Source organism: Phocoena phocoena, chromosome 13, assembly GCF_963924675.1.
Source record: "Phocoena phocoena chromosome 13, mPhoPho1.1, whole genome shotgun sequence".
NCBI classification, from domain to species: Eukaryota; Metazoa; Chordata; class Mammalia; order Artiodactyla; family Phocoenidae; genus Phocoena; species Phocoena phocoena.
In genome coordinates, this window is record NC_089231.1 from 64,325,839 (window position 1) to 64,353,203 (window position 27,365).

The following is a 27,365-nucleotide window of genomic DNA, read 5'->3' on the forward strand; positions in this document are numbered from 1 at the left end:
GGGCCCGGGGAGGGGTTTGCTGTGAGAGGTGGAGGGAGTTGGTCTGTCTGGCGCCAACACCCTCTAGGAGACAGCTGCCGCGCTACAGCTGCGGTGACCTCGGGGCTCTGCAGCCCTGATGGTAGCAAGCATCGCGGTCCTTCGTCCATGTCTCCCAGAAAGGTGGCCTGAGCCACGGGGTCACCGCCCCAGCTCCTCGTGGTCGTTGTTGGAAGGGAAATGGAATTGCGGATGCCCCAGAGCACTCGAGACGCCCCGGCCTCCACCACTAAGACCTGGTGGGGTTGGCGACCCGGCCCAGGAAGAGCAGGCAGCCCGTGCGGTGCTCATACACAAGGAAAAGGAAGGGCCGGTCGACGCTGAAGCGGACCTGGGTGGACAATGGCATGAACCCCACAGTGGTCACGGCCGCGGCCTGCGTACCCTCCTCGTCCACCATGATGGTGCCTTGGTGCTTGAACTGTGTCAGGACAAAAGGGAAGCTATCAGATAGCGGTGGTCACTCACAGACGGGCAAGGGGGGGTAGTCTCGTGTTCTTCAGGGAAGGGACCAAGTGAGCGCAGGGGAGGCGTGGACGTGGCTGGGCAGGATGGCCCTTGGGACTCGGTCCTCACGCATCAGCTGAGTGTGGTGTGAGCGGTGCCACCTTGGCACTGTGCACCATGGCCACCCAGGGCTGCCCACAGCACTCTGCGGGCAGGACCGTGGCCCTAGAACCGCCTGCTCATGCTCTGGGGCCTCTGCCATAGTAGGCCTGCTGGGCTGGGGTGTTCCCGGGCACCTGCCTTCTCTCTGGTATCAGCAGGGGCTCCAAGGGGGGCAGACCTGGGGCGGGATGGGGATGGGCAGAGGACGGGCATTACCAGGTCGATGACAATCCTCTGGTCTGAGATCCCCGTCATATTGCTGTTCCTGTCGAACAGCGCTGTGACCCCCAGGGACCGCAGGGCCTCCACCAGGTTGTAGTCCTTTTCTAGCTTGAACTTGGGCAGGAGTACTTCCCGTGTCCTGGTCAGGGAAGAGAAGGGCTGGTTCTACTAACTGCAAGTTGCAGAGGAATCACGTTTCCCCTTGAACGTCCATAAACACACACAACCGCCTCCAGTCCGTGTACCACAGAATTGACACAACACTTCTTAAAATGCATATCCTAGTCCTGCCAGTAGAGGATTTTGGAAAGACCATCCCATTGTAATCCCAGCACTCAGAATTGAGGCATGGTTACTGCTGTGCGGTCATGTCCTCGGTACTGTATGGTTTGTGTCCTACCAGCCAGGGGGCAGAGCTGTTACTGGCTTATGGCTCAGACATGTGACATCATTCTCTCACTTGGGTCCCTGCTTTCAGGCATTTGGTATTTTACTGTTTAAGGAGCTGAAGTGCAGGTCAGTGCACTTAAAAACAGAGTGCTTTCTGTACCAGCCAGTGCTAGCGTTCTCCATCCTTGACGGCGCTTGTGGGGCTAAGATGCCAGACGCGCCCCCTTCTCAGGAGCTTCCTTCCCTCTTGGTGCGCCAGGACCCCATACGTGAAGCAGCAAAGTGTAAAGACTGCCTGTTAGCGTCCGAGTGACAAGAACAGGCCTAACCACTGGGCCATCCTGGAGGAGGGGGGACAAGATCTGGGGGCCCTGAGCAGGGCCTGCTGGAGGGAGTGCAGGACTCTGGGCAGGAGGGCAGGGGAGAGCAGAGCAGCGTGTGGGCCAGGCTGGGCAGCGAGAGGGCTGCATCCTGTGCGTGGGGGTCCACAGAGAGTTCACAGGAAGAGGGAGGTGGGGATGCTGCCTGGTGGCTGGTGGCAGGTAGACGGAGCATGGGACGGCAGGCCGGTCAGGCCCCCGCTGGCTCAGGGTGAAGGTCGTGGGCAGTGAGGTTAGGAAGGAGGCTGGTACAGAACAGGTTTTAAGGAGAAAGTGACAGGGCTTGGTGCCTGCCCAGCTGCCTGGGCAGACCTGCCCCTAAGAGCCTGCCTGTCCCTCAGTTGCATTTCCTTGTATCCTGGTCCTGAAAGGAGGCCCAGACCAGGTTCAGCTGTTAACTCGGGCCTGGCGGGATCCAGGAAGACAGGGAGGTGACGTGTGCGTCCTTCCTGCACTGAGCCTTCAGCGCAACCTGTGGTCCTGACTCAGATGGTAAGTGACGCCCTGAGGGGATTTGGAGCACCTCGAGGCTTCTCAAACTGGGTTGGGGGCTTGTCTTTGTTCTAGGCCCACAGCAAGTGACCCCAGGGGGTCAGGGCAAGTGTGTGGCAGAGCCGGGTCGCTCCTGCCCCCACATCACAGAGTACAGGTGCATTTCTCACCAATGCTCTCTGGTCTCCTCTCACCAAGTGGAAAGTTCGGGCTGAAGTCACAGCGGCCCATGGGGCACATGCCCCTTTCCCTAAAGTGACTGCAGCCCCAGCATCCTTGGGCCCCCAGTCCCCTGGCCCCAGAGGCACCTGTTTGTCATGCTCTTCTGCCATCTCTCCACCACTTGGGGCTTCAGCTGGGCCTCGAGAGTCTTCATCCCGGACAGCTTGTGCGGGACCACCACCAGCATGCTGATGCCCCCCATGTACTCCAGCCGCAGGACATCGCAGTCCAGCTCCTGGTCGCTTGCCGCCAGGAAGGACCCCTTGGTCTGCATCATGGGGACCTTGACCACCTCTCGCTCATTCAGCCTGAAGTTGTGGTTGTGTGTCATTTCCGCTGGGAATTTGTTCACCCAGGACCCTGTGAGGTCAGCAGGAATGGGCTTTTGTTTAAATGCTCTCTTAGAGGGTTTGTTCAAACAGGCTGCATGGCCCACCCCCACCGTATGAACCCACAGGTCTGGTTTGGGCCAGGAGTTTAAGTTTCTCACTGGTTCCCAGGCGATACTGATGCTGCTGGTCTGGCCCGCCCGCCACACTGAGAATCACTGTTTTAGAGGCTTCTCGTAGGAAGCGGATGAGGGCAGATGGGGTGAATAGACCAGGTGAATGCTGGGTTAGATCCTGACATTAAATAGCACATCACTTGCCTTGCCTGGGCCTCTGCGTGTCTCTCTGTAAGATGAGGGCCCTGAGCTCCCATCAGCTCTATGAGGACTGGCTGGATGCCTGGGGAGGCAGCACTGCCATTGCCACCTTCACTTTGGATTTCGGGGCAGCTTTGTGTGCCCGAGTGGGAACATGTCTTTGTGGCTCTAAGATGCTAGTAACTGGAAGTGAGGGCTGCCCGCCCACTGGTGAGACTGGTCATGTGCCAGGCCTCCTCCAGCCCCTTCCTGTGCTACCTCGTCTCCTAGCAACCGTGAGGGACGGGGCTTTCACCACCCCCATCTCACAGATGAGCAAGCAGAGGGGAGAAGCCAAGTGACCTGTTCAAGGTTTCTAGCTGGTGGGTGGGGCACAGGGGGTCAGAAAAGCAGGAGGTTCCTGGGGGAGGCGTAACAGCAGTGCCCGCCCGCCTCTGGTCTGGGTCCAGGGCTGCTCAGCCCCGTGAGGCAGGCATCTAAGCAGCTCTCTGTGGGGGGCCACCCTGTGCATGGTGGGTGTGAGCGGTGTCCCTGGCCTCTCCCCTTCCCCAGATTGTGCCATTTGCCCTGGGGGAGACTCCCTTTCCCCTGGGCTCCAGCCACGGCTTTCCCAGGTTTGCTGCAGCCGCCCCGCCTCTCCCGGGTTCTGTCCTTCCTTTGCTCCTGAGGCCTAACCTCTGTTTTCACTGTGTTTTACAGAGTGCTCGTAACATTTGAAATTAAAATCAAAGTAGTGATAGAGATTTGGGAGCTAGAGCTAAGAGTTACACATCCAGACGCTGTTGTGATATGCACCCATGAGAGCTGGTGCTGCTGGCGTTTCATCTCTCTGACTCCCAGCCCTGATCCAGCAAGCCTTCCGGTGTGTGGGCAAGGATTCATGTGCCCTGCTGCCACGTTTGCCGTCTTCGTGACCCTGGTTCCCATGTTGGGACGTGTCCCTGCCTGCTCTGAATACTGACTGCGCTGAGGCAGAGGCTCTGGAAGTCGGGGTGCCCACAGGCTGGCAGGGCTGAGGGCTGAGGGCCTTGGTGCCACCCAGGGGTCTCCCACTCACTGTCAAAGTCACCCCTGAACACGGGAAATCGCTCTCAAGTGTCACTGGCAACATCAAACCCACTGAGCATGTAACAGTGGGACTTGCGAGGCCACACGGATAGGGGAGTGAGACCAGGGCTGACCTCCAGTTTTCATTCCCAAACCTGTCCCGCCAGCCAGGGATGAAAGGACATGTGTGTGTTCACTGAGCATGTCCCGTGTGCCTGTCACGGGCCTGTTGGAGCCTTGGCCTGGACCTGCCCACGGCGAGGCTGGCGTTGTGCCTGGCGTCGGGGGAGGCAGGGGTCTGGCTCAGCCTCTGAACCCTTCCTCCTGTCTTGGCTCCCTCCCCCTGCGTTGCCCTTTGGCAGCATTCCGCACAGCCGCTGGGGGCCTCGGCTTGGGCACGGAGTGGTTGTCCTGGCCGGTGGGTGCTCTGGCCCCACTGCCCCTCAGCCACTTCCAGGAGAGGGGCTCCCTGGACTGCTGTAAACCGTGCTGGAGCTGACCAGGGAACGTGGCCTCCCGGGACTGACCTGGCCAGTGCCCACTAGTCCTTGGTGGCAGAGGGGAGAGTGGTTGCGTGTCACCGCACTAGTGTGCAGTGACCCCACTCCTCATGTCTGCCCTCGGCTTGCTGGGCAGGTAGAGGGCAGTAGAGGTTTCTCCTGGCTCAGGTCACACCAGGGCTTTTTTTTTTTTTTTTTTTTTTTTTTTGCGGTACGCGGGCCTCTCACTGTTGCGGCCTCTCCCATTGCGGAGCACAGGCTCCGGATGCGCAGGCTCAGCGGCCATGGCTCACGGGCCCAGTCGCTCCGTGGCATGTGGGATCTTCCCGGACCGGGGCACGAACCTGTGTCCCCTGCATCGGCAGGCAGACTCTCAACCACAGCGCCACCAGGGAAGCCCCATCACCAGGGCATTTTAAAAGCGAGGCCTGGTATTTACAGACTCGTGCCCATTTATCTCTAGAGTCCCGGGGCTGTGTGTGTGTGTGCGTGCGTGCGTTGCTCACGCGCAGGTGTGGGTGGTTGGCGGTGGGGGAGGGGTCCTCCTTAGGAAGTGCCTCGGTGCTTGGTGCTGGCCTGGAACAGTTGCTCTAGACATAAGGGTTGATTTCCCCACTCCCACCTGCCTAGAAATGAGTAGGGGTGTGAATGTCAGTTACTCAGGGTGAACCTGTCTTCAGCCTTTTGTCCATTGGGAAGGGAAATGAAAAAGCTCAGATCCAGGTTGACCTGATGCTGGAAAGGTTTTTGCGTTATTCTGATCTAACAGAGGCTGGAGCTTGGCTCTGTCCCTTACCGCCATCTCCGCAGAGCAGCATTTTAATTCCCTGTCTGTAAAATGGAGACACTCATAACAGTGGCGGTCTCTCAAGGCTGTGGCGAGGCGTAAAGCGTAGGGTTTCTAAGTGTCAGCTGCCCTGTCACCTCATCAGGACCTTCCCTGTCCCTGCGAGCTGACCCCGTGTCTGGGTTTCCCAGGGGAATGGAGGTAGAGTCTGCAGTTCGGCCCACCTGTGAGCTGAGAGCGCCCGCGCGTCTGCCCTGAGAAATGTCGCCACCTCTTACCTTTAAAGTAGATGCAGTTCAGGAGCATCATCTGAGTCGCGGGGTCCACATCCTCCAGCACGTCTCTTATGAGGCCCTTGGTGAGCCGCGAGATGTGCTGGTTGGTTTGGGAGATGAAGGCAGGATCAGAGAAGTCAGCTGCCCGGACCTCGGCAAAGTAGTACTGTCGGACCTTGGCTCTGAAGTCGTCCAAGACTTGAACTTGCTTCTGAATGTACAGGTCGCTGACGGACCGCAGCGTGTACCCGAAATTCCTCCGGAAGAGGCGGTGGGTCAGCTTCCGGAACAGGTTGTGGACGGTGCCCAGCTCGTATGTGGTGCTGGCGTTGACGAAGTCGGTGAAGCGCAGGGCAGCGTGTACCTGCTCGTGGGTGTCCCCCCGCAGGCCCAGGGAGAGCATGGCCATGGCTGTGGACACACCTACGGGCGCCAGGAAGACATTGTCTGAGGCACCAACCCGCTCCTTCAGCGCCCGGTAGAGGTCTAAAGCGAACTTGGCGTTGAGGAGGTTGAGCCGCTGTATGCGGCTCTTGCCCGGGAAGAGCTGGAGCACGCTGCCGGCGCCAGTCCCAGGGTCCACGGGCGAGACCGCGTCCACGACGTCGATGTAGTCGTCATCCTCCCCAAAGATCTTCTCCAGGTCCAGGTAGTCCTCATCCTCTTCCCCATCCACGATCCACTCGTTGGTGACTGTGTTCTCCTTGTGGAAGTCGGCAGGCAGGAGGGGTCTGCTCAGGTTTCCACTCTTCAGCTGCCCCCACCGGGGGTCCGCAGACTCGGGGTCTCCCCCTCTGCTATCAGGCTGACCCCGAGGGCCGAGGTTCCCACACACGGATACCAGGAGGAGGGACACCACGAGAGAGTGCAGCAGGTGCTGCATTCTGGCAGAGCTGGAGCTGGAGGGAGAGTAGGACGTGGTGAGGGCAGCCTGGCAGACTGCCCCCTCCCTGCCCCACACACTCACACACACACCTCTGCAGGCCCCCGGCCACGACCCAGGAGGGGCCCCATGGGTGCCAGTCTCTAACCATTTTAGGATCTGCTGAAGTTAAAACAGACGCCTGACATTTTGTGTGGCTTCTTGAACTTGCCTGAAGGACCCCTGGGCCCAGATCAGAACCCCTTGTTGAAAGTGTGCAAAACCATAGGGCTCAGGGGCCCCAGGGAGTTTCCTTTTCATTCATTCACTGAACTTTGTGTCCCTTCCTCAAATGACATATTGGGTGGGCCTTGGAGGCACACAGGTACCCCAGCCGGATGGGGGCCCATGTGCAGTAAAGCATGGCTCACAAGGACACTGCCAGGTGGGGGGCGGGGGGGTGGTGCCAGGCAGGCTGAGGCTCCTCCTCCTGCACTAGCAGTTATTTGGGGTGGTTTAATCTGTGTGATTTGGACTGTGTCTGCAGTGCAGGGATCACCTGGGGGCCCAGTGGACATGGTGGGTGCCGGTCTTCCTGCAGCCATGGGGGATGAGGGTACAGCTCGCTGCAGGTGTACGTTTTCTCCTTGTGTCTGTCAGTCGGCTCCCACTGCTGTCAGGAGGGACTAGAGCTCTCCCACTGAAGTGTTTCTGGCTGGGGTTACAAATAGTCTCACCAGGTGTATAGGGTCTAGGTGAGGGTGCTGTCAGAAAGCTCTTACTGAAGGCCTGAGGGGCGCTCCCTCTATTTAAGTAAACAAGGCACGTTTTTAACAGATACTGTGGGATGAGCCATCTGTCTCCCATCCCTCCCTCTGTCACGTCAGTTTGGCTGCCAGACGGCTTTGTCCTTCTCTTGCTTCCTTCCTGGTTGTGAATTGCGTCCTGGGAAATGAGCTATTATTCGATGCTTCTGTGTGTCCAGGACAGTGACAGCAGGTGTTTATACTGCTGCTCAGTCATGCAAGATCCCAGCATCCCTTCTAATCACCTCAGAAAGAGGAGAGTGTCTTGTCAGGTTTGTCATGTATGTGACCATCTGGTACGTTTTTGAGGACCAGAATGTCTGCTTCCCCTCCAGGCCAGGTAAGAATCACTGGCTCCTATTAGGTAAATATTGGGACTTGTTAGGCCTGAAGATGGTGTGCTGGCAATGGCAGTGACTCTCAGCAGAGCCTCTTCTGGGTGCCGGTGCTGGACCAGGGGCTTTGGTGACTCAGCTCCCCGCGCAGAGCATTGTGCGTATCGGGGGTGCTGAGCCTGCCTGAGTGTGCCAGTGACTAGATTAGACCCTGGTTAGTGGAGCCCTTCCCTGTGTCCAGGGCTCTGCCCGTTTGGCCTGGAGTGCCAGCACCATTGTCCCTGCCCCAGTTCCCACCTCGGCTCTTCCCTGCAGCACTCTTAACACAGTCAGCTTGCACACTCCTCTAATCACAACATTTTGGAGAGGGAAAGTCACATGGTTTCTGACTTAAAACTGTCTGTTGTCTTTTCCTGTTCCCTTCCCTCCCCCCAGCCCATAGCCGAGGCTGCCACACACGTTGCCTGCACTCAGGACACAGTGTGTAATGTGTGTGGCTGCCGGCGGAACCGGGCCAAGGTTCTGGGTAGAATTGGGCGTGGGTATTGATGGCAAGACACTGAAAAAGTGAGAAAAGAAGAGGTCTTCTTGCTAGGCTACACTTGAAAGTATCCTTCTTAGGTTAAAATAAGCTTTAAGGGCTTCCCTGGTGGCGCAGTGGTTGAGAGTCCACCTGCCGATGCAGGGGACATGGGTTCGTGCCCCGGTCCGGGAAGATCCCATGTGCCGCGGAGCGGCTGGGCCCATGAGCCATGGCCGCTGAGCCTGCGCGTCCGGAGCCTGTGCTCCGCAACGGGAGAGGCCACAACAATGAGAGGCCTGCGTACCGCAAAAAAAAAAAAAAAAAAAAAGCTTTAAAAAACCCAACTTGAATAAATAAAAGTTCAGGAAAAGGAATCTGAGACCAGATAGGGAGGCAGAGGTTGAAAACATTCGTATCTTTTTGCTCTTGTATTCAGATAGTAAGTGTGGAAGCTTCTTGTACTCTTCCTATTCCTGTATTACACGATGAAAAGCCCAAAACACTTTGCATTATGCTCTCATCAGAGGAAGCAGAAGGTATCTCATAATATATCTCATTTTATGTGGTAAAAAATTAGGTACCTGAAAGGTAAATCTTCCTGTTGTTTTGCCATTTAGTATCACAAGAGTTAAAGAAGATACTTTAAAATTATCACTAGGTTGTGTTTAAATCCAGATTACTATCTTTGAAGAGAAGCAGTATTTTTTAAAGGGAAATCATTCGAAAGTTTGTTTTTATGGGCATTTCCTATGGCGCCTTCTCAGGCTGGCTGCGTGGAGCGGGGCTGGGCTTTGTGGTCCCTCGTTCCTCCTGGCTGCTGTCTCCCGGCCCAGACGGAGAGGGGGTAATGGAGCTGTGGACAGTCTTCAGGTTGAAATAACTTCAGGCTCACAAACGAGTTGAAAGCACAGCACAGAGAACACCCACCCTGTACCCGCGTCTCCAGACTTGCCAGGTCTCTCTACGTACGTGTGTGTGCGCGTGTATGACACGCGTCATTTTTCTGAACCATTTGTGATGCCCCAGAACTAGGGTGCCCGCCCACAGCCCCCAGCACCATTCCCAGTTCAGGTCCTTAACCTAGCGCAGTCCCTCCTCCCCGGTTGGCTGACAGTCCCACTAGCGTAACTGACAGAATGTTATCATAGGCAGCTTAACAAAACCTCTTACCCTTTCTAAGATGGTGTAGAGAGCGTTTGAATGTAGTTGGATAGGGAAGCAAATCAGTTACCCATCTCTAACCACCTCAAATAATAATTCATAATCGGCAGAAACGTTAGAAACCTACTCACCTCTGTGCTGCTGAGAACTGGCTTTGCAGGGGCAGAATCGGCCAAAGTCACCAGCAGGCTTCAGTGTGACCTTTGGTGCCGGACTGCTGTCGTGTTTTCCAAAGTAAATACATCCCAGATCAAACACCGCTCAACTAGCTTTGTCAGCACAAAGCCCTCGTTGTGTCTTTAGTCACTGCCGAGTGGCTTGTGACTCCCAGTGTTTGGAGGCCTGACCGTCTCTGTGTGGATGAGCTTACAGGAGCAGCCAGGACACTCTGTGGCCCAGGGCTTGGTTGCGTCGGGGGCGGCGGCTCTGATGCTCCCCTGGACATGGGAGGGCTCCTCTCGTGTCTTCCAGCTCCGAGTTCTTCCTCTAAGTGATCGCAGCTCCCGACCTCATCCTGGGCTCTGGGGTGACGTGCCTGCTAGGCAAGGTGTCCCCACCCTCCTGTGAGCTGTCCCTCCATGGACAGTGGAGGGGAGGGTGCAGGTAGAGACTCAGAGCACCAGGAGACCCTGGCCCGGGCCTGTCTGCCATCTGCAGGACATGCAGCCCCGCTTTGCTGTCCGTTGTGGGATAGCCAGGGCCGTACTGTGGTGCTTCCCATGCTCACATCCACTCAGGTGTTCGCAGAGGGCCGTGGCACCGTGATCATTTCTATTTTTAGTTTGTGGTGGTTTTTTGGGGGGTTTTTTTGGTCACGCCGCACTATTTGCAGGATCTTAGTTCCCTGACCAGGAGTCGAACCTGGGCCCTGGCAGGAGGCAAACCCTGGCCAGCACCTAGCCCATACTTGGCACTCATAGATCATAAGCATTTGGACCGCTGAGCACCCCTCGCTGCAGGTTAGTTAGCGCTGTGTGGGGGCTCGACCTCTGCTGGGGACTCTGGAGGGTCCACCTGTCCACCAGGCGTTGTGCACACATAACCATTTTCCATACCCAAGGCGCCTTCCCCTGCCACGCACTGGGTGGGACACCATGGGGACAGGGACGCAGGGACTCCAGCCTCACCCCTGCCCCCGAGCACTCTGCTTTTACCTGCTTCACACCCTGTGGTTCTGCCCAAGGTCACTGCCCCGCCCGCCATGGTTCCGGCCCTTGGACCTGGTGCTTCTGTGGCCAGGCGGCTGCTCCCTGTTTCCTGCCCGCCTGTGAACACCAAGCACCCCATCCCTGGGTCCCCAGGAACTCTGGGTTGCTGCTTGTCTGCCTCCCGATGAGGCCAAAGGGCTTTTCCCTCCCAGTGCAGAGCCCGCCCTGCATACAAGAGGCTCAGGAGCGTTTCTGGGTGAGCTCTCTGAGGGCTGCTGGTTACTGTGCCCTGTGCCTTCTCCTGTCCAGTCTGACTGACCTGTTCTCTGAGAAGAAGCCTGGAGAATGGATCTCAAGCTTACGCCTGTAGGTGTCAGGTTCATATGCAGGTAACCACCTTCTCTCCCTCTCTCCTCGGCCCATCAGCTCACCCGGCGGTTGCTGCCCATCAAAGAAGCGAAGCCGCGGTTGCAGAAGCTCTTCCGGGATTTCTGGCTCTATTCTGTGCTGATGGGATTTGCCGTGGAGGGGTCAGGTAGGGGACGTTTGCTGCCCCAGGGAGGACAGTGCAGAGTAAGGACCAAGATGCGAAAGGGCCCGACCTAATGGTGCCTGTGCCCACGCACAAGACAGGCCCAGTGCGGCTGCCGCCTCCTCAGGGAACACTTCCCGAAGTCGTTTAGGGTTCTGGGAACACCACATACCTTAGGGAAACCTGCCCCCATTAGGAAACACACTCGTTTCTATGCCACATATTTGGGACAGTGGCTCAACCAGAGGACCCACAACTCCAGAAGCTCAGCGTGGGCCCCGCCAGAGCTCTTCTCGAGCCAGGAGGCACCTCAGCCCATGCTCTCTTGCAGGACTCTGGCCAGAAGAGTGGTACGAGGGCGTCTGTGAAATAGCCACCAAGTCCCCCCTGCTCACCTTTCCCAGCAAAGAGCCCCTGCGGTCTGTCCTCCAGTACAACTCAGCCATGAAGAACGACACAGTCACCCCCGTAAGGATGCCTGCCTGCCAAAGACGGGTGGTACCGGGCAGGGTTTCGGGAAGCCCTCTGGGACAGTGAGGGCCAGTCTTGCATGTCTGGTTCACGGGCCCGGCCCTGGGATTTGCATCTGGGGGAGCAGCCACGCCCACCCGTGCCCAAGCAGTCCTGGCATTTGTCCCTAGGCCGAGCTGAGCGAGCTCCGTAGCACCATCATCAACCTGCTGGACCCGGCCCCCGAGGTGTCCGCCCTCATCAACAAGCTGGACTTCGCCATGTCCACCTACCTTCTGTCCGTTTACCGGCTGGAATACATGAGGTATGTGAGCTTCGCCACCCGTACCCCCGCTTGAGCTGGTTTTACGTTTGTGTTCCTTCCAGGCTTGGGCTTTTCTCAGTTCCTCCTAACAAGTAAGCTGTCTTAGAAAAACCACCCCCAGCCCCTTCTGCTCTTCTCCTGTGCTTATCCTTCCTGATCATTGGATGCCACGTGTAGTAACACACCAGGGGTCTGACGCTGGTGCCACCTCCCCAAGGGAACAGGTTCTGAGCTGTCACCAGAGCTGCCACCAACTCAGTGCACTTGACGGATCGGAGCCTCTGCCGGGAACCAGCCCTCTTTGAGACGCTCTAAGGCACCCCCCAGGCTGGTTCCAGGACCACATTGGAGCACAGACAGCAAACGGGAAGTGGGGGGGCTGCTCCACACAGTCCTCTGGGCACCTGACACTCAGGACGCCTCTGCAACCACAGGGAGCTGACAGCTAGAAGTACTAACATGGATGGAGCACCGGCCCCACAGGCGCTGCACGAGCTCCATGCGCTGACAGGCCCCCCCAGCAAGCCCACAAGGTGGGCACTGTACACCCCACTTCACAGGAGGGAACCAGGGCCCAGGCGCTCAAAGAAGCTGCCCAAGGTCACGGTCCCTGATTTGGCCTGAGACCGACATCGTCTCCAGGGCAGTGCCTGCTGCCTCCCTGTAAAGGGAGACTGGAAGCAGCAGCAGGACGTCCAGAGCCCAGCCGCCCACCCTGTGGACCCGCTGTGGGGGGCTGCAGGAGGACATTTGTTTAGGTCACAAGACAGGTGCAGTTAGATACAGAATAAGGTCTTTTTCAAACCACTTAAAACAAAGTATTGATTCTTAAAGCGAGGGATGTTTGGACAACGCCACTACTTTATTTAACCTTTATTTGGTGCCACGAGACCCTCCGGTAGATTGGATCTTGCTTGGAAGCTTGACATATAAACCAGATGGAAGCTGTTTTGGGTGAGTGGGAGTGAGTCCTCCCACCCTCAGTCCCCTCCTCCCGGCAGTCCCAGAGTCCCCACAGCCAAGGGAGCTTTGACTTTTCTTTTTTCATTACACATTTTTTTTTCAGTTGTATAAGTAATAGGAGAACATTATACAAAACTGTGGAAATAGTTGAGGGAAGAAACCCACTCTGCTCACTAGCACCATCCATAGTGGTTAGTATCGTTCCTTCTGGTCTTTTTTTTTTTACAAAGAATATATTTTCACAGAAAAACGAAGCCAAACCAAGACAGCAAAAGCCTGGGTCTAATCCTGGCACGTGTAGCTCCAGGAGAGGCCTCTGGGCCCCCTCGGCCTCCAGCACCTGCCGGCAGGGCTGTGGGCTGTGTCCACTCCCCGGTGTGCCCCATGGTGACCCAGGGCTCTCGGGCAGGCTCTCTAGTTGGCAGGCGGTTCTGAGAGCCCAGCTCTTGCCCGAGGCTGCCTGCCAGGTCCCCTGGACTCCTGTCAGCACCGAGAAGCAGCCCTGAAGCCTTTAGTCCAGAGCCTGGCTTAGATCCCAGTCACCAGTTATCAGGAGAGCTTTCAGACAACAGCACACATTCTCGCCATGTGCACAAGGGCGCTGGAGAGTGTCTGCGCTTGAGCCCCCGGCGCCGGAGCCTTAATCTGAGAGGGTGGGTGCGGACGTCATCCACGCGCACTGCTGAGCTCGCGCCTGGCCGTCTCAGTGGAGCCCCAGATGCCAAGTGCCCTGTACCGGGGCCCTGGTTCAAGCACATGCCTTCCTTTCCTTTCTCTTCCTTTTTTCCTCAAGGGTAGGGATATTGTTTTACGTGTAAAAATGTCCATGGTGCGTAAAACAGAATAGAGAAGAAAAGCATTGGATGGTAGAAAAGATGCTAAGGAGGAGAAATGCATGTCTCCGTTTGCTGGCCCTGCGTCCAGAGAGGCCCCCTGTTGCCGTCTCTTATCTTTCCCTTCTAGAAATCAGCCACGTGCTCATGCGTGTATCCCACCTGCACACAGCGGGATGTGGGATCATACCTGTTCACACCTGTCCCGCTGCACCTCGCCCTTTCCTCCCAGCCGGAAGTCTCGAATATTCTGTAGCAGCACAGAGAGCTGCCTCTCATTTTGGTGGCTGCCTGATGCGCCGTTGGCTGATGGACATGCAGCCGGTGCTGTTAGGACCTTGTGCATGTGACCTTTAAAACCCCTGGCTCACAGGGGGTGGCTGCCCTCACAGCCTCATCCGCCCGGGCAGCATTCCATTTGCTGGGGGATCAGAGCTTCAGACTCACTCTGAGCTGTTCCCTGTAGGGTCCTGCGCTCGACAGATCCTGACCGCTTCCAGGTAATGTTCTGCTACTTTGAGGATAAAGCTATTCAGAAAGACAAGTCTGGTAAGTTGACTCCTGCGGGCTTCTCATAATGAACTGAGATTTAATAGTGTAAAAAAGAATACTGCATCCTGTTTTCTGTCTGTGTCAAGAAAATAGTTTCATGAGGCTATGTACTACATTGGAAAGATCAGTATAAAACGTTTGACTCTAAAAAAAAAAAAAAAAAATTTGACTCTAAAACATATACATCTTTCTGGCTCTGCCTCTGCTGCCAGGGGCCCGAGAGTAGAAGCACTGATGCTCAGATGTGCTCCAGCCCCCAGGTTTCAGTCCCAGACACCATCCTCTGCTGAGGGACCCTGGGCTCCTTGGACGGTCTGGATGGACCTGGGGCATCTTTTGGCCAGGGAGCAGTAGTGCTTCTCAGGCGTCTGAGGCAGGCTGAGAGGACTGAGAATCAGGCTGCAGGGGCTCCCAACTAACAGATTATCAGAATTCGAGCATGGATACAGTATTTCTATTATCTTGTTTAAAAGAAGAGCAAATATACTAGGACGTATGTATCTAAATACATTAGGAGATTACATATATATTATATATAATTATATATACGATATCATAATTTTGTTTCTCCCACTAAAGTGTTTGTGAAGTAGGGACGTGTAGTTGTTTTTCTCATGCAATCAAGAAAGAGGGAGCAGCAAGAAAGAGCCGCATGGTCCAGGGAGAGGCGGGGCACCTGTGTAAGGTCACACCTGGTCTCAGAGTGACCAGGTAGGAAGGGCGCCCAACAGGTGATGGGCAGAGACGTCCTGCGAGCAGCCTGTTAGAGGCACTCATTAGTGGAGAGCAGAGAGCTCGCTGGGGGGCATCCTGCTTCTTGCCATGGGGGCTCCACGCCTCAGCAGGCCTGCTGCCCACAAGGAGACCCCACTCACTACCACACGTTTCCAGCAGGCCAGGACCTGTGGGCCACATCTGATTTAAGACTGCATCCTTCTTTTCCGGGAAAGTTTCAGGATACAAAAGTCTGTGTGAAACATGAGGACTTACAAGTCCCAGGATGCAGTGTCCTCAGACCCTGGGCTCACAGGGCCTCGGCGTGACCAGTCCCAACAGGACGATACTCCCAGGGAGACAGAAACAGAATTAACCTCTCTAGGGTATCAAAATGTGCCCATCACCAAAACCCTACTGAGGTGAACCTAAGATAAGAATAGGAATTAAAACATGAAGAGATATTAAAATTGAGGCAGCAAAGAAAAAAAATTAAATGCATGGTACTGGCACTGTTTACCAGTTTTAGTATAAGGACACGATAAATTGTAGCATCATTGTGTTGGTCTATGTGCTGATTTATAAGGTATTTAAAAATTGAAGAGACTGAAATATTAGACCTGTGCTTTAATTAAATGCTTAGAAGAATATGATGGAGTTTATAAATGTGTTTAAATATTTGATGAAATTTAGTATGCTCAATCCACAGATTTTTTAATGTATCTCATGTAATAATGCATTTATTCAGTAAATGGTATTAGCAATCATTTCAAGTATTCTCAGAATAAAAGTTTTTAAGAAACTAAATTAGTTCCTAAAATGTTAGGAAGAAATTATTCATGAAGTTATGTTATAGAATCTTTTAAAACAAATATTGTTTTTATTGATTGATTGCAAAAAGAATTAGCTTTTCAGATTCAATGAACAGTGTTTTACTATTCTTAAAGTCATTTTTTTGAATCATGCTTTCTGAAATTTCCTGGAGTCAGTGAACACATACCTGCAGATATTCCCCAGTCTGAACAGATTATTCAATGGATTTACTCTTTTTTACACATTCTTCTAATTTACTCTCCAAGTGCCCTTGGATGGATGATTTTTTTTTTTTTTACAAGCATCCTTGATTTGCTAGATCCACAAGGTCTGGTTGATTAACAGTGTGGGAAAATGTTTTGAGGAATGCTGAGTAACGATTCTAAGGTTAATAAATTTGGCATTGATACAGTTAGTAGTGAGGAGTCTTAGGACTTCCCTGGTGGCACAGTGGATAGGACTCTGAGCTCCCAGGGGGGAGGGGTTCGATGCAGGGGGCCCAGGTTCGACCCCTGGTCAGGGAACTAGATCCTGCATGCATGCCGCAACTAAGAGTTTGCATGGCGCAACTAAGGAGCCTGCCTGCCGCAACTAAGGAGCCTGTGAGCCACAACTAAGGAGCCCAACTGCTGCAACTAAGACCCGGCGCAACCAAATAAATAAATAAAAATGAATAAATTAAACGAAAAAAAAAGTAGTGAGGAGTCCTTCCCACGCCAGCACCATCAGCACACTGACGACTTGAGCAGCTTGTTCTTGCTAATGGAGAACTAACTCCCAGGTGTCTCGGGTACCATTTTTTTCTTCTGTTGAAAAATCAGTCCTTGGAGAAATCTTTTGAGAAATCACCTCAGGGACTGTGAGGTGCTGCTCCATGTGACCCTGCACAACAGTCCAGAGGTTGGTTTGACTCCTGTGGGGCTGGCGAGGAAGGACAGTGGGGGGCCTGGAAGCCCCCCTCCGCTGGCAGCACAGGGATGGCCACCAACCAACCGTCCTAGCTACACAAGGTGTGTCGTGGAGGAAACGTTGGTGTTTTCTCACAGTTCTCTCACCAACACTGTGGTTCTCCTACTGTTGTTTTTAAAACTCTGCTCTACCCCATCAGCACTGACCACACCCAGTGCCCAGATCTTGGTCTCAGAACACTGTTCTCCAGTAGAAGGAACCTGGGCTCCGTGGAGGAATGGTGACTCTAGGGAGAGCTGGGGCAGGGAGAGTATAGGCTGAACCCAGGCACCTTGCAGGGCCAGAAAGTAAGGTCATGCCGAAACAAGAGGAAAAAGAGAGAAGGAGAAGGTGGGGAGGTGTGTTGCAGGGCCCAGGAGCCAACCAGAGGGAGCAGCCACACAAATGATGAGCATTCGTGAGTCCCTACTGACTAGACGGTTGAATAAACAAAACACGGGGAGGGACATGCCTTCAGGTGGAATTCCAGTTGCTAAAAGGAGAAAGAATGTGGAAGATAGAAAATGTCGACAAGAACCAGAGGGACAGCTGCCACAGAACACACTGATAGATGGTTTCCAGGAGAAGTGGGGGGCTCTGCGCAGCTTGACGTGTACAGGTTCTCGGGAGCCGCTGCCCCCCACTCCCTGCCCCAGAGTGAGGGCTGGACCTGGGGACTCACATCTGAGGGTAGAGGGAGCATTCAGGGCCAGCCCACCAGTGACGGGGGCACCGACTTCACCCTACCCCCATAAGATGCGACCAGGAGGGCATTTCATCTAAAATCCCATGAGCTTGGTCCAGGCATGAGCAATCATCACACACACCTTGATTGAGGGGCACCCTACAAGATGCCTGTGCCCTTTAGAAGTGGGGAGGACAGAAAGACTGGAAAGCCTAAGGAATCAGCACAGACTACTGGGCTCAGAGCCGTGCTGAGCGGATGCCAAGGGGTGCCCTGGACTGGGTCCCGGGACAGAAAGGGGGCCATGGGGGGAAATGCAAGTAAAGCTGAGAGTTTGGGGGAGTGTTGTATCAGCGACAGATGAGACGGTGGTCCCCTCTGCTGATGCCCTGCCCTCCTGTTGCAGGGATGCTGCAGTGTGTGATCGCCGTTGCCGACAAGGTGTTTGATGCCTTCCTGAACATGATGGCAGATAAAGTAAGCCTTGTTGGAGTGCCAGTGCACGCCTGCCGGGGCCGTGCAGGGCCTACAACCTGTCTCTTCTGAATCCAGGCCAAGACCAAGGAGAACGAGGAGGAGCTGGAGCGCCATGCGCAGTTCTTGCTGGTGAACTTCAACCACATCCACAAGCGCATCCGGAGAGTGGCCGACAAGTACCTGTCCGGGCTGGTGGACAAGTGAGCTCGGTTTCCTTCTGGTGTTGTGCGTGTGTTCACGTGTGTGCACATGTGTGTGCATGTGTGTGCGCATATGTTTGTGTGCACACGTCTAGATTTGGGATGCAGGGAAGGGTCGACCTTGCATCATCAGTACAGAGAAAAGTGGACTCAGAGTCACAGCTCTCAAAGGGCGGGGCAGCCCCCACAGGATGTTGGCAAGTGAGGAGTCAGTGGCCTAACCCTCCCCCGTTCAGAGTGGTTGGTGCTACTTAGAGCACATCTCCTGACCGGGTGTTATGTCCCTGTTCTCGGGATCCCACCCTCCCTGCTGCAGGGCTCTGGACTCACTCTGGGATGCTCACAGCCATCCTAAGTGCTGTCTCCCAGCCCAGGGCCCGGCCAGAGGACCTGGTGGAATTAGTTTCTCCCAGGCCCTCAGGAGGAGGGGAGCTCACTCTGAGCTGGTTCCACCCTGGGCTTTCCTTGCTGTATTGAGAGGCACGGCAGGCTCATGGAACGGGTCCTCCCAGGTGAGGCCCCTCATGGTGGGCTGGGCCAGCCTCAGTGCACTGCCATGCCAGGCCTGCCTGCAGCTCCCGCAGGCATCCCCGGAGCCTGCAGCAGACACCATGTGCCCATCCAGGTAGGGCCGGAGGGCGTGTCTGAGCCAGGCCACCGAGCCTGCAGCCTGCTTCCCTTGGCCCAGGGCCACCTGCTTTGAGCAGCGGGGGGGGGTTTCAGTGGTAAACACTGCAGTGCTACACAAGCCACAGTTGTGGAACTGCGGAAATGGCAGGCCAGCTATAAGTTACATGCAAATTTTTTATTGTGTGGCGTGTCGGCACCCCCAGCGCCCCATTGTTCAAGGGTCACCTGTCCTGCCGTGTTCCACGTGAGGGTACAGGGGCCTTGGTTGAAAACAGGGAGGATCCCTGTGCGAAGCAGGGAGTGGTCTGGCCAGCGCATAACCAAGATGATGGGGCTGGTGGGGGCTGGGGCTGGGCAGCAGGAGGGGTGAGGGGCCTTAAGGAGCACAGCTCCTTGGACAGGTGGCTTCTGGGCCCTGAGAGGTGGCTCTGGGTGCAGATTCCCCCACTTGCTCTGGAGCGGGACGGTGCTGAAGACCATGCTGGACATCCTGCAGACCCTGTCGCTGTCACTGAACGCCGTGAGTACCCCGCCCACCCTTCTGAGCCTAGCTCATGCCACAAGCCGTGAATGGGGGGTTGGGGGGCTCCCATCACAGATGGGAGGGGTGGGGGAAGGGAGGGAGGTGCTACGTAGGGACCTGCTTTGGAAGAGGGACCTGTGTGCTTTCAGGATATTCACAAGGACCAGCCTTACTACGACATTCCGGACGCCCCCTATCGCATTACCGTTCCCGACACCTGCGAAGCGCGAGAGGTGGGCCGGGGGTTCGAACTTCAACACAAGGCTCTGGGGCACATGGTCCAGCCCTGTGTTCACTAAGCTCTGACAGCCCGGTGCACCCTCTTCCAGAGCATCGTCAAGGACTTCGCTGCGCGCTGTGCGATGATCCTGCAGGAGGCCATGAAGTGGGCGCCCACAGTCACCAAGTCTCACCTACAGGTACTTTCTTGAAATCACCAAAAAGCATCCTGGGTAGCTCCTTCCAGCCTTGCAGAGAGCTGTAGCCAGACAGCGTGCTGGAAATACCGACAGCACTGGTGTGAACTAGCAGACCAGGAACACTGGTCCAGGCCCAGGGTAATGGGACACCCTGTGGGGTGAGCATGCTGGTCAGGGGCCAGGAGGGCAGGTGCGGTGGGACTGGGGGGCAGGCCCAGGGGAGCCGACCGCTTATGGTAGGCAGGACTAGGGGTGCATGCGGGCTGGGCGAGAGTGGCATGGCCAGGAGCCCGGCAGGCCAGTAGGAACAGTGGCTGGCTCTGGCTCTGGCTCTGGTCCCAAGGGAGTGGCAGCCCGAGCGGAGCCATCTCTTCAGTGGATCAGGGCGGGCGATGCCAGCCTTAGAGCCAGGGTTCCCTCCCCCACCTCACACGTGCTGCACAAGGCTTGCTTTTACCTTTAAAATAACACGGCACTTCCCCGTCTCAGGAATACCTGAACAAACACCAGAACTGGGTGTCGGGGCTGTCGCAGCACACGGGGCTGGCCATGGCCACCGAGAGCATCCTTCAGTTTGCCAGCTACAACAAGCAGAACACCACCCTTGGGGTACGTGTGCCTCTGGGGAGCAGGGTCTCCAGCCGTGGGAGCCCTGCCCCCATATGGGGAGCTTGCGGTGTCTGTGGCAGACCCCAGGCTCGGGGGAGCTGCTCACCATGTTTCTGACGGAGCTCTAAGGTTGATCCTTTATGAGGATCAGGTCCACGACGGACGAAGTTTCCTGCTGGACACGGTCAGCACGTTTTATGGTCACGCTGGCCTGGCCATCCATTGGACCGAGCTGCACCCCATGTCCTTGGCTTCGTCTCGTTCTGCTCGAGGTTCATTTAGGGGCAGCACGTGCGCTGAGGGGTTCCCTCTGAACCAGATCAGAGACTCGCCTCAAAGCTGGTGGTTGGCAGCAGTGGCCTGTCCGGCAGTGGTGCGATTTGGTGTCTCCCAACCCTGGGGCCCAGTGCAGGGTCTCTGCGGTCCGTGGGAGCCCAGGCGGCCACATGCACCTCTATGCTGCCCGCTCTGGGGTCAGGGGAGGCCAGGCGCCCAGGTGGGAAGGGAGCCGCCCCTTAGGCAGGCTGAGGATGCGGGCAGAGGCCACCAGGGCTCGGTCCTGGTCCAAGGTGATGTTGCCTAAAAGATTTTGGGATTTTTCCACAGAAAAGTAGATTTAGGTTAGGTTTTTCCCTTTCCTGTTGCTCAGGAGGGAAGGACCATTTTTATCTTGTGTTTTGATCGCTGGTTGTTGGGAGACCCCGGCCCTAGAGCCCCTGCCCTGCAGAAGGTGCAGCCTGTGGCCTGGCTGACCTCTCCGCCCAGAGGGGAGTGGGCTGGGGGTTGATTTGGGCACAGGAGCGGGGTCAGAGAGATGCAAGGGAGGGTCTGGCAGCTCTCGGTCCCTCAGGACTGTGCTCAGCCTGGCGAGAGGACCCCGTGTCCCCACTTCCTGGGAAGCAGGCCGAGGTCAGGGACAGTGAGTGGCAGAGCCAGTTTCCCACACATGCCTGCTCCAGGCCACTGTCTCCAAAAAATGTAATGCACTCTCAGGTCACCTTTTTAAAAATGAACCAGCTTAAAATTTTTATGAGAAAACCGTGTATTTTTTGTTTGTGGTTCAGTTTTACTGTTTATATCTTTTCCCCTGACCTTCTTTCCCCCCACCCCTACCACCCAAAATAAAAAGTTGCCCAAAACTGCAGCATCTGATGGTTGGTTGTCTCCAGTAGTGTCTGTGTATGACGACTGGCAGTGCTGGTGTGTAGGGAACAGAGCTGAAGGGACAGTGTGAGGTGGCCCTGGGGACACTGGGCAGGTCCAGCTGGAGGAGGGGCCTGGAGGGGTGGGCAGACTGGAGAGGCGAGGCCAAGGCAGGGGAAGTGGGGGCCGTGTGAGCCGAGGTCCCTTCCAAGTGTGGGCAGCCACACCAGTGGGGGTGAAGTAGCTGGCCATGGAGCAAAGCTGTAGTCCCAGCTGCCTTCCGGAGATGTTTCAGAGTAAAATGTTTAAAACTCTGTTTTCCATGCGACCTGGCAGACCCCAGAGCGTGTTTAGAGGTGTTTCATTTTATTCACTCGCCATTGCTGGAGATTTTAATAACCCGGGTCTGAGCATGACAGCCTCACTGCACTGGGCTTTGGCCACGAGGGTGTGCAGTCACTGTCCCGTCTCTGCAGGCGACTCAGCTCACGGAGCGGCCAGCCTGCGTGAAGAAGGACTACTCCAACTTCATGGCATCCCTCAACCTGCGCAACCGCTACGCAGGCGAGGTAGCCGCCCGCCGGGTCGGGGCCCCCTAGCGTCCTCTCCTTCCTGGTGGGGGCGGGAGGTCTGTCTTGGGGGGAAGGTTTGGTTCTTGGAAGGAGTGGGAGCTCCTCTCTAGTCAAGTCTTGTGAATAAGAGAGCAACACCTTTCTTGGGAAAAAAAGTAATGTCCGACTCAAGAAGCGCGCGGCTGATCTTGTTTAGCCCATGTGCAGGCAGCTCTGCTGTAGCTCAGTGTTGGATTCAGACATCAGGGCCGGGTCCCCGCCCTCGGGGACTGTCCAGAATGGTGGGAGCAGCACTTGTTTCTAGAGGAGGAGTTCCGGGGCACCATGCGCGGTGGCGGCAGCACCCAGACGAGCCTGTCACTCCGCGTGGGCAACGAAGCCCCGTGGTCTGGGTGGCCAGGCCACATGAGCCTCCGCTGACCTTCCACAGGTGTATGGGATGATCCGCTTCTCAGACGCCACAGGCCAGACGTCTGACCTGAACAAAATGATGGTCCAGGAGCTGAAGGCAGCGTTGGGCGCGGGTGACCCTCAGCACTACACAGAGGCCATGTTCAAGCTGACGGCCATGCTCATCAGCAGCAAAGGTACCGCCCAGGCCCGGGCCACCTTGCTGTCCCAGGGAGCGAGTCCTGGCCACGCAGAGAGCCTGCGCTCCCCCGGGAGATCCCTGCGGCGTCACGCACGGGACTGGGGTGGGGCTGTAATTAAAAGGCCAGCGCTTTTCCGGCCAGTGCCAATTGTCCTGCTGACCCAGGGAGGCTGTGGGTCGACCTGTCGGGGCCTCTGAACAGCATGCATTTGGTTCCAGACTGTGACCCGCAGCTCCTCCATCACCTGTGCTGGGGTCCCCTCCAGATGTTCAACGAGCACGGCATGGAGACGGCCCTGGCCTGCTGGGAGTGGCTGCTGGCTGGCAAGAATGGAGTGGAAGTGCCGGTAAGACGCCGGCTGCAGGCGGCTGTGGGGTGAGAGGTGGAGAGCCAGTCCTGGCCCCTTGGATGACAAGCGTGGAGACCCCGGGAAAGCCCCTCACCCTACAGGGCCTCATATGTAAGCAAGACTGTGATATTAAAGCCTGCCCACAGGACTGTCACTGGGACCAGAGGGAGTGTGTTAAAGGACCCAGTGGTGCTTGAAGCTGTTATTTTTCCAAAGCTCGGCAGGGGGAGCCATTTCTCCACAAGTGGACACTTGTGTTTATCCACAGTGACCGCGTCCTACCTGCCGACTCTGGGACAGCAGCCCTCCTGCTGGAGGGGGCCCACGGGGAGGGTCTACACACCCTTTCAGCTGATGGGATGAACACCTAAGAACAGATGTATTTTTCAAAGATCCCATTAATTTTCACAGTAATGGGATTGGACATGTTTTTTCTGAGTTTCTTAAGATAATGAGATAAGTGGTCAGAAAGAGTGTTCTGTGTATTTTGCCCCTGAGGGTCAGCTGGATAACTTCCAAGGATGGAACTGGAGTGTTCCAGGCGTGGAGGTGGCCGACCGTAGTCGTACCTCCTCACGGAGTTTGTGTCCAGCTCACGGTGGCAGGCGTCTGTGGAGGGGCCAAGTCGGGTGGTGGGGAGCAGAGACACTGGCCCCTGCCCCTCCGGAGGGAAGTCGGTTGGGTCTGGGCTCTCGCCTAGCTGGCTGTGCTGTCTTCAGGGTTCCAGGACAGGTCCCTGCCTGTGTGTCGAGGGTGATGGCAAGGGGTCTGCACAGAGTCTTTGTGAGGATGAGCCGACCTGGCCCACCTCACGGCACCTGTTGTCACTGCAGGGCAGGGGCTCTTCAGTCACAGCTACGTCCCGCTCCGTCAGGACCCGTGCGTGTATTGTCTTCATCTGTGTTCACTGCTGTGTGATACACGCCTTGTAACAGTGCTGTCTGTGTTGTCACATGCTTTTCCTAAGCCTTACGGGTGTATCCAGACCGTTTCCCGTCCTCACTTACCTCTGTAGGCCTGGGTCTGTAGTTCTCCTCAGCGCTTCCTGGGCTGCAGGTGGCGGGAGTGAACTTGCAGCCTAGTTCACCTTCATCTCGTGCTTTGGCTGTTCTTCCTGGGTCTGTGATCCTAAGTTGCCTTTGGCATGTTACACACATCTATCATCTGTTGGCTTGCATTGTTCCTGGGGAGAAATCCACAAATTATCATCCTTTCTCAGTATGTGCTATTGTTTGTTTGTTTTTCCTTTTAGCTATTCTTAGGGTTTTTTTATCTTTGATTTTTAATAGTTTGACTCTGTTGTGCTTGGGTGTGGTTTTCTGTGTATTTTATGTTGGGATTCCTTGAACTTCCTAAATCTAGAGATGTCAGGTTTTTCATCAGACTTGGAAAGTTTCAGGCCAGTATTTCATTAAATACATTTTTTACCTGGTTCGCCCCTTCTCACTTGGGCTCCAGGGACGCCTGTGGTGCAGATGTTGTGACGATGGCAGTGTCCGAGGGTCGTCAGCATTCTCTTGGGTTGTTTTCATTCTTTCTCTTGCTTTGGTCCATTTTCATTGGCCTCCTTCCAGTTCCCTAGTACTTCCTCCTGCCTTATTCATTCTGTTGTTAAACCTTTTTTTTTTTTTTTTTTTTTTTTTTTTGCGGTATGCGGGCCTCTCACTGTTGTGGCCTCTCCCGTTGCGGAGCACAGGCTCTGGACGCGCAGGCTCAGCGGCCACGGCTCATGGGCCCAGCCGCTTTGCGGCACGTGGGATCTTCCCGGACCAGGGCACGAACCCATGTCCCCTGCATCGGCAGGCGGACTCTCAACCACTGTGCCAGCAGGGAAGCCTGTTAAACCATTTTTAAATGTATTTTATTTCAGATATCATAATCCTCAGATCTAGTATTTCAGTTTCTTTTTTATACTTTGTATTTCTTTCCCGAGAATCTCTGTATCTTCACCTTTTCTATCTTTTCTGGTAAATCTCTAAACATATTTATGATAATTATTTGAAAATTCTTATCTGGTCGGTTAGTTCTAGCATCAGGGTCATCTGTGTTCAAGTTTGTGACCGTGGACCTGACACTGTGTTTAGAAAAACAGTGGAGACTAAGGGGCCCTGCTGCTTTATCTTCTCCTTGTGCCTGGTGGCTGAAGTGAAGGCCACACCCCCGAGGGGCTCATCTTGGCAAGAAGGGTGGGTTCTTCCTGCTTTACATCACACCTTCACATCTTCCTTTTTTTTTTTTTCTCTAGTTGCGGTGAGCAGGGGCTACTCTTCGTTGAAGTGCGCAGGCTTTTCATTGCAGTGGCTTGTCTTGTTGTGGAGCATAGGCTCTAGGCACACGGGCTTCAGTAGTTGTGGCATGCAGGCTCAGTAGTTGTGGCTCACAGGCTCTAAAGCACAGGCTCAGTAGTTGTGGCACACAGGCTTAGTTGCTCCGCAGTATGTGGGATGTTCCCAGACCAGGGATCAAACCTGTGTCCCCTGCATTGGCAGGTAGATTCTTAACCACTGAGCCACCAGGGAAGTCCCCAAGGAGGGGTTTTTATGCCAAGCAAATTGCTATGTCATTTGGGGTCTGTCAGACTCCAGTCTGTCCCCTGCCTCTGCCATCATCATTAGCTCGGCTGGCTTGAGGTTTGGGCCTTGGCAGGTCCGTCCACCACTCGTGCCAGACCTAGTGCTGGCCCCGGGCTGTTGGGCTCATCCTTCCCAGGGAAATGTGATCTCTCTCTGGAAAGCAGCTCTTGGCAGCTCTTCACCTGCCCTCCTCAACAGCCCGACAGCTATGTGTGGGTTTGGTGTCACCAAGCTCTTGCTGTTGGCTCAAGGCTGAAGGCTGTCTGTCTCCCTGCTCCTGGCCTCTGCAACGATCTGCTGTCCAGGCCCAACTATGCTCCACACCCCAAAGTGGGGGCCGTTCCCCTATATTTCTATGTCTTTAGTATCATTGCACCCTGGTGTTTCATTTTTTCTATTATCTGCCAATGTTTGCTGGTTATGGAGCAATTGGAAGGTATGAGCACAAAGAAGAAAACAAAAATCGTCCGTAGCCCCAACTCAGAGGCGGGTGCTGCTGGAGTCTTTTGCATTCGTGGGGAGATAAAGCCTGAGCAATCTTATTGGTCTCATATAGCACAAGGGTCTGGGCCTTCGTTCCACTGAGACAGGAAAGAATTCTGGTCCCCTGGTTCTGTAACCCGTAACAAGAGCACAGGCCCAGACTGGCCCCCACCGTCCCGCAGTCTGTAAACGCCCAGACAAAATCCTCATGGCCCTCTCTGCCCCCCGACACTCCACGGCGAGCCTTAGCGAATCCTGTCAGGTCTACCTTTTATCTTTAAAGCATCTTCAGAATTTGACCACCTCCCAGCAGCCTGGCCCAGCCCCTGTCTCTCCCTTGCACTTGGAGACAACCCAGCCCCTGCTATCCCCCCAGGCCCCTCCACCTTCTCTACACAGAGGAGCCAGGAAAATGGGTCAGATCAGGACCCTTCCACTCCCGGACTTGTCCATGCTGCTTGTGCTCACGCAGAGCAGAGGTGGACAGTGTCTGACCAGCAAGGCCCCTCTGCCCCCTGTTGCCGCCACAGGCACCCTGCAATCCCTGCTGTCCCGGCCCCGGTGGGCTCCTGCTTTAGACTGCGGGTGCCGCTCCCTCCCCGGCAGCGCTGTCCTCAAACAGGTTTTCTCCAGGGCTGGTCTGAGCTGTATCCTCCACCTGGGATCTCCCCAGCCGCCCTGCCTGAAATGCCGCCACGCCATCCCCGCTTCCCTTCACAGCTGTTTGCCCCCAGCGGAGAGCGCCGTGCAGTCTGTAGGCTGCTTCTAGTCAGCCTGGACCTGAGTTGTGTTTGTTCACACTCATGCCACGAGCCTGGAAGGCAGGCCCTGGCCAAGGTGGCGACCAGGACGGGGGTACAAATGGTGGGCAGGCAACCTGGTGGGCTGCTCCCTTACCCTCCACCCTGCAACACGTTTGGCTGCAGGGGCGACCGCCGGGAGTCCATCCTTGTGTCGTGGATGGGCTTCTGTCTGCGCTGGACTCTGTCCTCACCTCATGGCCTCCAGATGGCTTCTGTGCCTGCAGGCAGGGAGGAGGGCAGAGGCGAGTGTCACCTCCCTGCCTTCTTCCTCAGGGCTGCCCCGACTCCCACTGCTCACTCCTGCTAACGAGTGGGTGAGGGGACCTGAGACTGGCTGCCTGGCGCCCTGAGCAGCCATGGAATGGGAGGAGGGATGGGGTTCCCGTGTCCCCGCAGGGGCTCTGGATGCCCTGGAAGGAGCCACTGGCTGTTGTCAGGCCACAGAGGCTGCTCCCCTGCGAACCCCTCACCCAGGCTGGTGGGGTCACAGGCTCCACTCGGCCCCCACGGTTCTTCCCTGAGCCCGGATAGCGGCATAAAGGTGTCGTGTGGGGTCCATGGGGGTGGAGAGGAGGAACTGGGTTCTGGAGCCCGCCACGCCCCTGCCACTGCCAGCCCAGAGGCCCTGAGCAGGCGGCCTCCCCTGCGTGGTTTCCAGGCAGTGCTGTCACAGGTGGGCTGTACCACAAAGCAGGACACCTCCTGGCTGTGGTCCAGGAGGGGCTTCTGGTG

General features: G+C 55.8%; 2 protein-coding genes across 4 annotated transcripts in view; one reads left to right on the top strand and one right to left on the bottom strand.

Annotated features, from left to right (window-relative positions):
- PI4KA (phosphatidylinositol 4-kinase alpha) overlaps positions 1 to 27,365 on the top strand; it is a 94,600-nt gene that overhangs the window by 51,718 nt on the left and 15,517 nt on the right. For 2 of the 3 annotated variants that reach the window (XM_065889925.1, XM_065889923.1), the window contains 13 exons: positions 10,871 to 10,979; positions 11,308 to 11,444; positions 11,618 to 11,751; positions 14,014 to 14,096; positions 17,666 to 17,736; positions 17,812 to 17,936; positions 19,005 to 19,086; positions 19,239 to 19,322; positions 19,419 to 19,508; positions 19,998 to 20,117; positions 21,737 to 21,829; positions 22,263 to 22,419; positions 22,644 to 22,771. In XM_065889925.1, coding sequence (XP_065745997.1) covers positions 10,871 to 10,979; positions 11,308 to 11,444; positions 11,618 to 11,751; positions 14,014 to 14,096; positions 17,666 to 17,736; positions 17,812 to 17,936; positions 19,005 to 19,086; positions 19,239 to 19,322; positions 19,419 to 19,508; positions 19,998 to 20,117; positions 21,737 to 21,829; positions 22,263 to 22,419; positions 22,644 to 22,771 — 1,413 coding nt within the window. The remainder of the gene's footprint in view (positions 1 to 10,870; positions 10,980 to 11,307; positions 11,445 to 11,617; positions 11,752 to 14,013; positions 14,097 to 17,665; positions 17,737 to 17,811; positions 17,937 to 19,004; positions 19,087 to 19,238; positions 19,323 to 19,418; positions 19,509 to 19,997; positions 20,118 to 21,736; positions 21,830 to 22,262; positions 22,420 to 22,643; positions 22,772 to 27,365) is intronic. The other variant, XM_065889924.1, reaches the window with a different exon arrangement.
- Positions 269 to 6,492, bottom strand: SERPIND1 (serpin family D member 1). The gene is made up of 4 exons (XM_065890148.1): positions 5,613 to 6,492; positions 2,441 to 2,714; positions 865 to 1,009; positions 269 to 460 (listed from the first exon to the last, which is right to left on the bottom strand). Exons 1-4 carry the CDS (start codon positions 6,490 to 6,492, stop codon positions 269 to 271), a joined length of 1,491 nt encoding a protein of 496 aa, XP_065746220.1.